The sequence below is a fragment of the Homalodisca vitripennis genome, chromosome 8 (genome assembly GCF_021130785.1).
Source record: "Homalodisca vitripennis isolate AUS2020 chromosome 8, UT_GWSS_2.1, whole genome shotgun sequence".
Taxonomy (NCBI): domain Eukaryota; kingdom Metazoa; phylum Arthropoda; class Insecta; order Hemiptera; family Cicadellidae; genus Homalodisca; species Homalodisca vitripennis.
In genome coordinates this window covers 57,812,445-57,822,859 of record NC_060214.1, presented here as the reverse complement: position 1 = coordinate 57,822,859, position 10,415 = coordinate 57,812,445, and the positions used below count along the sequence as shown (strand labels likewise).

The window sequence follows — 10,415 nt, the reverse complement described above, 5'->3', positions numbered from 1 at the left end:
CACTCCGCCATGAGCGGCGGGCGACTACCTATAGCCTACTAGTAATACGGTGATCTGCACTACTCCCTGCATCGTTCACTGATCAGAAGTCAATGAACTGTTCTATGTCCTGGAACTCTTCAAAGGAACTACTAAAAGCATATGTCATAAATATGGTCATATTTTTCGTGTTCATTGCTTTCATTTATCGAATAGAGATGTACACCAAGAGATATCGCTTAAAAAAAACTAAAAGTAATCTACTGTACCTGAAATTGCATTGGAGCACTTTAGTCAATTTTGTGACAAAGCCACTCAAAAATGCTATGCAAAAGTTATCAAAATTCAACGGAAACTCAAAAATTATTTTCGAACTATAGCTCGTATAAGGTGTTAAAGTTCCTTAGTACATATTATACATTTTTGTAAATTTTGTTTTTTCCCGTATTCTTACATATATAGCACATACACTGAATTAAAATTAAAAAAATAATAGTAAAGTTAGTTTTTTATAAACTAAAACACCTAGTATCTTCAAATAAATACATTATAAAGTCCCATTATCTTTTTAACCAAAATAATACAGTTTTTTGTATAAACGCTGCTTTGTTCTTAAAAATAAAGTTTAGTCACTCAATAAATTAAATAAAATTAACTGGTTCTCTTAAAACGTTCACCAGTTTGAAAATAACACAGAAAATATTCATTTGTCCGTAGAGACGTAAAATTGAACAATCCTCTTCATAAAACAAAAATTGAATTTGAATACGGAAATATTTTGTTTAAAAATTAAATCGTTATTAATTTTTCGAAGTCTAATAAATATTTAAAATCTTATTACTTTTTTCTCAAAATCAATCATTTTTATTAAAATCAATAAATACAAGTTCTTATGTTGTTATGCTACGTATATATTTCAATTTACATTTAATTATTGAAATCACTTTCATGACAACGCTATCTCTGAAAACATGACCACATATGTTATGGCTTCCATTTCCTGAAATGATAACCATTATAATAAAGTATTAAGACCAAAATATGTTCACTTTAGATAATATTATTAAAAACTAGCAGGTACCCACGGCTTCGCGCACAAATTTAAAAATCGAAGTACTTACACTACTTAGTAAAAGCGTTTACGATGTAATATGATTGAATCCTCTGTACTATTTCGAACGTAAGTAGGCCTACATAAGGTACATATTATTTTAGGAATTATGATTAAGAGTATCAGAGTTTAACCTGACTCCTACATCATATTTTGCTAGTGTATGAACATTTCTGGTTTGAATTAATTATATTTTAGTCAGCATAGCTGAGTCTACCTTGTCCCGATCAAAAAGTACAAAAATACAGGTCTCGGAAAATTGCTGCTCTCAAAAAACGTTTTCTTGTAGCTCCTGTCATATATTTTCGGTCTAAGCTATTTCTAGTTAGTGCCTTAATTGAGTGCGTTACTATCCCGATGAAGAAAATATGCATAAATACGTAGGACTGGGAAGCCTATTACGATCCACAATGGCTGATGTGTTATGTTCCTTCAACGAATTACGCGTGTTCTCGCCCCGCAACCTCTTGAAGCAGAATCAAAAACGAATTCTCGGGGTTTTATTACATTTTGAGTTGCCAAAGATATGTTGCTGTCCGGTAAATATACCGGACTATAATATATAATAGTTTATTTCTCAAGTTTTATATGAGTTTAAAGCAGGGATTTTTTAGAAAGTTTTTAGTTTAATATCAGAATATATTTGTAAATCTCAGCAGACTTGACATTGCTTCCCCTCACGTAGATCCTTATTGTCGGCTATCTGTATCAGTTGTTTATTTGAACTTCCTTATCAAACTGGTAATCACTTACAAATAAACAGAACTAATTACTATTAATTCCGCTTCCGCTCTCTCTCTCTCTCTCACCACTAACGAGTTCAACAAATTTCCAAAAATATTGTAGTACACTAACTTAAAATATCTAATAGCCTACTATTTACAATTCCACTCATACATTATTAACATAACTATTTTTGTTAGTCTATTTACAATTTCTTAAGTGACGGTTGTAATCAATTTTTTTAAATAACAAACTTTGAAATCAGCTTTCACCTTCATTTTGTATTATGGCCCAGAATGACTTATTTAAAACATCACATTTTTTATAACCAAAACATTAGGCATATGTCTCGTATTTTAAATATCTTCACAACCACTGCATTTAGGAGAAACCTTACACAAAAATTATTATTGAAATTTACAAATTCATATATCTCTCCATTATCATTTCCCTCTAAAACCGAAAAGAAGTGGTTGAAGGTTTATTTATAAACTCAAACCTCATATTAACAAAATGGCTGACAATTCCTAAGAATTCAACTTTGAAACTACCTCATTCGTCTAAATAAAATAATTTCACTACAGAACTGCCAGCCTGAGTCACAAACTCTTATCAACATTACATCGTATTATTTTGAAAGCCACCAGTAAACTACTGATGTTGGCAATTAAAGTTCATGGTCTCTCGTAATTGGGCGCATCGCATAAAAATGCATTACTTCCAATCTTATCATTATATTACTTCCGGTTCTTTTCAACATACAGCGCCATTCTTCAGTACATCAAAAAAATTACTAAGTCATTCCTTCACCCAAAACCGATGTTACGTTTAAATTTCCATAGTGTTAATCCAGAAAATCACTCGGAAATTCCGTCATGAGATCGATTGTAATAGGCAGATTTCTATGAGCTCTACCCAACATAATAAACATATTGTTGGCAGTGAGGAATTAATGTGTACCCAGATCTTTGATTTGTCCTTCAACATTTACTCGTTGTCCTATATATATATATATATATATATATATATATATATAATATCCACCAGGTTAGTTTGTTACGTAAATCACATGGCAGTATTTTAATATTGACAACTAGCTGATACTACTTCGTCAGGAAAAAAAAGATCCATAGATTACTAGATTATATAAACATAGTGAGGCAGGTTTAAGTTGAGTGACTCATAGCTGGTTTGTTTGATGTCACATAGAATTTAATGTATGCGTTTGTATGCGTTAAAGTCAAGCAATTAGTTACCTGGTTATTAGTTACGGCCACGTCTTGTTCAACATTTCGTTGAAACAGAGCCGTATCATCTGCGTACTGCACGATCGAACCGATGTATGTCATTGACATAACGCAGGAAGAAAATAACAGAATATGCTTGAAAATGGATCCTTGAGGGACGCCATAACTGATCTCCAAGGAAATCGAAATGTGCTTTGAAATTTGAATGACTTGAGTTCTTTAACTTAAATGTACGAAAATACAAGAGAGGCACATGGGAATGCAATGGGATTAAAAGCTCACTTCGTTTGATGTAAAGGCATATTACTTTCAAATAAAATAATTTTCAACGATATTCTTCAACAATCCTTTTTTCAATTTTACTCTACACGATTCATAAAATGCACCTAATCCTTACTTTCCAAGTGTCGGGTTAGTGAGTAAATCATGGCAGGATTTATTACTTATGAATCTGCTGCCGTTTATTTTGCTGTTACAGGAAGGATTACCTTTTCACGTGATGCAGGTACAAGCAGAATGGCTTACATCTGGTTTAAGAAGGTTTTTTTTGTCACATAGAATTCAATATGTGCCTTTAAATCAAGCAACTAGTTACTTGTTCTATTACTTTCGGTGTCACTTTGGAAATTTCGTTGAAGCTGAGTCACATCATCATATCATATTGCACGACTGCACCGCGTGTCAGCGAGGATTTTATGTCATTGAGATAGCTGGAAAATAATGGGACTAAAAATGGATCCTTGAGGGACTCCATACCTGATCTTCATGGAAGTTGAAATGTGATTTGAAATGTAACTTGATTTCTTTGATTTACATGTGAACTAAACCACAAGAGAAGCACATCTAGAATGCTATGAGATTTTTAATACTCGTATGATACTTAATTAAAAGCTCATTGCGTTGATTGCTCTAGGTATCATAAATAACCTATTAGAAGATTCAACCAGATTGGTGTTGTAGAATCTTGGACCGGATAAAAGGGTTTTAAGTGTAATGAAATCGCTATTCGAGAAAACTTCATTGGATTTGTTTTTGTTGTTTTTTTCAGTTTGAAAAGGATTCTATCTTGGACCAAGTTTTTAGTGTTAAAAATGCATTGCGAACAAATAAGCGCCAGTTGATAAGGTACTTGGTTCCTTCTGTCAATTCTGAAACTTTACGCAGATGCGTAAAAATTATCAAGATGGGCATTCACATCATATCAATCAATTCTGTTCAGTCAGTATTAAAAGTACAGTCTCGCCTTATGGGATTGATAGCGTTGAATTCCTCGGGTTCTATCAAACGTAAAACTGATATCTTCGCTCATATGCTCCTAAAAGTTGTTCACTTTGAGTATACTGATGGGATGCTTTCGCTCCGTCTAAAATACCAATTCCAAAAGAATTTCTCGAAATTTATTAATTTTTTCCCCAATTTCTGTTGACGCATCAAAACAACTCTGAATCATGAATGCAGTCGTGCTCATTGAAAGTCTACTATTTTGTCTTCCCAAACCAGTGCGGCTTCATAAAACATCACTCGGATGCTGCAAACTGGTCGTTTGTACGGTGGTTGGTTCTGCGGTTGGGCGATTATGTCAGGTCGATAATACTCATTCTTGACCACAAGGCGTTACACAAGGCGCTACCTTATCACCATTGATATTTCCGTACCTATTATTTTCTTCTAAGCCGAGTGAAATATATTATAAAGCTAAGGATAAAATTTATTCCTTAAATAGATATGTTTTAGCGAAATATATTCTTGAAGTTACAATTTGAGATATCTGAATTTTATGTTCTAAATCAAGAATTCAATGAATGTCCTGAACTGCGTCTTCCACATCGGTGCAAATTTAAGATCTATATATTAATAACAAGGCTGTAGACCCTTTACAGATTTGCAATCGAACATTTGAATTATTGATTCCATCGTAAGAGATCAATACCCTACGACTATCTCTTCTAAGTGTTTCATTTTTACGCGAATGGGTTATAGACTTGTCGAGTATGCCTATAGAAGTTGTTGTGGAAAATTTCAAAAACTGATTTAAAAGCCATGACATAAAACAAACACACACACAACAAAAACCTGTAATTACACAAACATGTGGGCTAAACATGTAATGCGTGACATGTAATTTACAAAAAATCAATTTTAGCTTTACATTTTGAGAGTGACCCAGTTAGTATCTGTCTAATAATAAATTCATAGATTTTAGTGTCTTATTTTACATTATTAAACACCTCATTCCTCTTGTAGGTACAGTACTTTGGACTGTGGAATTTTGGTAATTATATCTTTTTGAGACCAAGACATTCTGTAATGCTTTATTTTTTATCGATAATAGTGTTACCAGTTACTCTGTAATATAAAGAGTTGACCGATTAGTTGAATGAATTTTAACCATTTGATATCTTACAAATATGGTTTATTTGTACCGCTCTGTTGTGGTTTATAAGACGCTCATTTCGAATATAGAAATAGAATTACCCAATCCGTTCACTGATTTACCTCCATCTTGTTTCTCCAATCACTACCGTATTTGATATTGGTCACAGGTTAGCTGTATTGGTTAGTTTAATTGGCTGGTTATTAATAGTAAGAGTATTCCTTATTTTTTATCTGTATTCTTTAGTTAAGTTTGTTTTATGTTTATGTATGTTATCGTTGTTTCTTTTCATTGTTATGTTAGCTATTGCTATTATTGTTAATACTGTTATTGTTATTATTATTTATATTGCTTTCCTCGTATTACCTCTATTTATTGAATTGTTGTTTTAATTTATTGAGTTTGCTTATTGATTTAGCTTATTGTTGGTTGACAAAAAAAAAAAAAAAATGGTTGGTTGGTTATTGAATTGTTGTTTTAGTTTATTAAGTTTGCTTATTGATTTAGCTTATTGTTGGTTGACGTGCTTGCAACATGTTATTGTTTTGTTCTTTATTGATACCTTTGTATTGTTTTTCTATAATTTGTATTGCCATCTTAATATCCTTATCTGTAAAATGGTGTATTACCGTTGATAAATAAATAAATAATTAATAACAACTAGTCCCGGATGTATTAAGCTCAGTTTTTAGAGATAATGTATACCGATCTAACATTTCAACTCCATTATAACGACTAACACAACGCTTTGGCATGATATGTTTATTTTAACCTAGTCGTCTTTAGATATCAATTGTGTCACAGTTAAAATATAGTATAATTTGAATGTTAGTAAGTCTAATACAATTCCATGCAGATATAGTGCTTGTTTCCATAAATTCAAAAATATACCATAGTTCTATAATTATGTGAATATGCAATTAATAGTAGTAAATAGGACAATATTAGCATAAAACTATACTATGAGTGCCCTCATTCTATTCGTAACAGGGTGAGCGTTATTTATGGTACATTGTGTGGTGGGAACTCACTAATAAACTCAAGAATACTAAATGTAATTTTCTCTCGAAGAAAAATTTATACTGCACCATCTGAGCTATCGAATAGTTTTTTCACTGTTTAGTACCAAGTAGTTTATTTAAAACCACTAAAAAATAGATTGTCTTTTTTTCTAAACCATTCGATATAATTTTTGTTTATTTCTTAAATCGATCCTTTAGATACTATAACAGTGGAAGAAACAGAGCTTGGCACTCCACCGCATTCCTGAAATGCATTCTTGAATCATGTGTTGGTAATATTCCACGGATTATTAATAACATAAACAGTATTATTTCTTAAGTAATACACTCACAAGGAAAACTTGTATTTTCATACAGAACTGTCATAGAATGAAGTACACGTTTTTTAATATCAGTTTTTAACCATTTGTTACGAATGATACTTCAATTTCCGTTGCCTTAAATATGATTTGGAAAATGTTTTGATCGAACCTACTATATACAAAATTCTATCGCTAATTCCAATCCAGAGCTCGGTATGGTTTAATTTAAGAACACTCTTGTTCAGATGACCTACACCATTGTTTTCTTTGTTTATCCATAATTCATTCCATTACTAACTTGATAGCAATTCAAGATAAGTAAATTTATATGCACCTTTGTACTCTTTTCAGGGAAGGTAAGATGATTTGGCTTGTTATTGCCACAGCTTGTAGCTAATTTGTTCAAAGAAACTGTTTAAAAGAATGTAGACTTGATCAACCTGAACCGCTCAGCCGAGAGGCCTCCAATACCCAGTTAGAGGTGCACGCCATCAAATGTGAAGCTAAATAATTCTCAAAGAAAATAATTCCACAAAGTTTTTGGGAAGGATTCTGGACGAAGGACTGACCTTGAGCGATCATGTGGGTAGGGTCTGTGCTAGAGTTACCTCAGGTATTTATGCTCTGCGCAATCTAGCAAAGTTTTGTTCCTCAGAAGTTTTAAGAATGGCCTACTGTGGCCTAATCCATCCTCATTTTGCGTATGGAATAAGACTTTGGGGAAGTTGTGCAAAAAACAAAATGGAGCGCGTCTTTAGACTCCAGAAAAAAGCTGTCAGAATCATTGAAAATTTGAATTACAGAGAGTCATGTAGGGAATCTTTCAGCGAGTTGAGATTGCTGACTTCGCCCTGTCTCTATATTTTTGAGGTGATCATGTACTGCAGATCAAGGTGCACCTTGATTCGTGGCAGGAACGTTCATCAATATGAAACTAGAGGTAGGGACAACTTTCGAACTCATCAACGCAGATTGACATTAGCGCAAAAATCTACCGCAAGAAGTTTGGTGTCAGATTAATCAACAGGCTCCCTGAAGAAATCAAAATTTGCAATAATCAAAATCAATTTAAAACGCGTCTCAAACTCCTTTTGGTGTCTAAGGCTTTCTACTCTGTTGATGAACTCATGATAAGCCGCTGGGATATTTGAGAGTGCTGGATCTGAGGTCAATGCGATTGTGTCTTGAATGATTGTATGAATTGTGAGTATGAGGTTACGTGAATGTGTAGATAAAATCGTGTAAATTGACAAACTATTGACGATTGCGATACGGTGTAAAAATTATTAAAGGAATGCAATAAAAGGATTATTATAAATATGAAGCTAAGCAAAGAAGATATGAGGCCTCCAATACCCAGTTAGAGGCATACACCATCGAATGTGAAGCTAAGCCGCCAAGAAGATGTGAGGCCACCAAAACCCAATTAAAGACACACGCCATCAAATATGAAGCTAAGCCAACAAGATGTGTGACCTCCAATACCCAGTTAGAGGCGCATGCCATCAAATGCGAAGCTAAGCCAAGAAGATGTGAGGCGTCCAATACCAAGATGGTGGCGTACGCCATCAAATGTGAAGCTAAGCGAATAAGATGTGAGGCCTCCAATACCCAGTTAGTGGCGCATGCCATTAAATGTGAAGCTAAGCCAAGAAGATGAGAGACCTCCAATACCCAGTTAGAGGCGTACACCATCAAATGTGAAGCTAAGCCAAGAAAATGTGAGACCTCCAATACCCAGTTAGAGGCGCACGCCATCAAATGTGAAGCTAAGCCAAGAAGATGTGAAGCCTCCAATACCCAGTTAGAGGCGTACACCATCAGATATGTAACTAAGCCAACAAGATTTTTTGCCCCCAATACCAAGATAGAGTCGCACGCCACCAAACGTGAAGTCTAGCACAAAAGATGAGAGGCCAATACCACCAAGATGAGAGACTTACACTACCAACAAATGTGAAGCTTACGCCAACAAAATGTGAGGCCTACACTCCAAGACGAGAGACATACACCACCTAAGATAAGAGACTTACACCGCCAAGATGAGTGGTCTACAACACCAAGACAGAGGCGCACGCCATCACATGTGAAGTCTAGGCCAACAAGATTTGAGCCCTACAACACCAATATGAGAAATCAAATAAAAAGAAAGCCGATCAAAATCAAATCAAATCTTAGTAGAAGCCGATACTAAGATGAGAGAATTAGATCACCAAGATCTCAACCCTGCGAAAATTCACGACTGATGACGAAAACATAAATGTTAGTAACTGAATACTTCGCATCGTCACAATGAGCAAACTAGTAACACAAACAGATTAAAAATCCCACCCCTGTTTAAAACTCGTGGGCTAACAACCCGCAGAAGTATACCTGTAGAATAACTGTTCTTGTGTTATAACTCTCAGATCGTTAGAACTTTGTAAAGCCGCCCACGGTATCAAACGCGTTGGGCCACCACCGCGGGCTCTAGTGATGTGCACGTATGTATTCGTTTATTACGAAATGGTTTCAAACGTGAATAACTAGGAAATCCATGGATAGTTGTACCAATACTGTTCTAGTGCCATTTGCATGTTTCCTGACATGGACACTAATCGTAGCATTGAGTTGTTGTCCAACCCACCATTACTTCTGGAGGCAAGAACAAGTTGTTTGTTACTGTTGTGGGAAACAGCTTTTTTGTTAAACTAAAGAACCAATGTAAACTGAGAATATATTTAACAGTATCTCTATCCTTGTGCGATTTTTTTGTGATTATACGAAGCTGCTTCTGAGTGAGCCAACACTGGGCCCACGCCAACTAGATCGATCTGTGTTATATTCAAATTGTAAGAGCGAGGTAGGTAGCACGCTGTTTAGTAAGATAAATCTACATTTTAGTGTGTTCGTCAATTATTATTGTTTTTTTTATTTTGTAGCACTCCTTTACTGTCTCCAAGAAATGAACTCCGAGATCAATTGAGGCTTCTTAGCCCAATTTGACAGGAAACTACTGTAACAAGTCAAAGTATAATTGGACCAGGCCATGATTAAGAGTTACTGTGCCGTCAGTGTTATGCAAATTAAATATCATAACTAATAATGCATGTTCAGTTTGTCATTTGGAAATGTCCACGTCAAATACCTTTCTTCAGACTGAGCCAGAAGACACGTTTCTTTTCTATTGCTGCATTTATTTATATGCTGACAGTTACTTTTTCTAATTTTGTTTTCTATAGCTTATTTAGGAGACTAACTCAGAAAAAAATTGATTGTGTAGTATTTTGGAAACGAAACGCAATTAAAGCTTGAGTACGAAAACTATTATGGTCCATTAATTGACAGGTATTGTTGAAGTGTGGATTAGAAGCAGCTGTTTGGTTGCACTATCATTTTCTACTTATCTAACAGCTGTGCACGCATTTTTGGTACTTGAAAAGACCTATATACGCTACTTCCACAATAATAACTTCACATTCATTACTAGCAGTAACAAATTAGACTTTGTTTCTTCCGGAACCAATTAAGCTAAAAGGAGATTTCATCAATCTAAAATTAAATCCTTTCAGATTATTAGAGAACATTTCCTAAAACTAATATGTTCCCAAGTTCTAATTCAGGTAACAGTATTTTTACTGGTCAACCAACTGTACGCTATAGTAATTTAAAAAAAAA

At 34.3% G+C, this 10,415-nt stretch overlaps 1 protein-coding gene across 1 annotated transcript; it reads left to right on the top strand.

Moving 5' to 3' along the window:
* The first annotated feature begins 7,338 nt into the window (after nucleotides 1-7,338).
* Nucleotides 7,339-8,658, top strand: LOC124368176 (salivary glue protein Sgs-4-like). Its single transcript, XM_046825451.1, has 3 exons — nucleotides 7,339-7,371; nucleotides 8,119-8,353; nucleotides 8,465-8,658. The coding sequence occupies exons 1-3, from the start codon at nucleotides 7,339-7,341 to the stop codon at nucleotides 8,656-8,658; spliced, it is 462 nt and encodes a 153-aa protein (XP_046681407.1).
* Nucleotides 8,659-10,415: the final 1,757 nt, after the last annotated feature.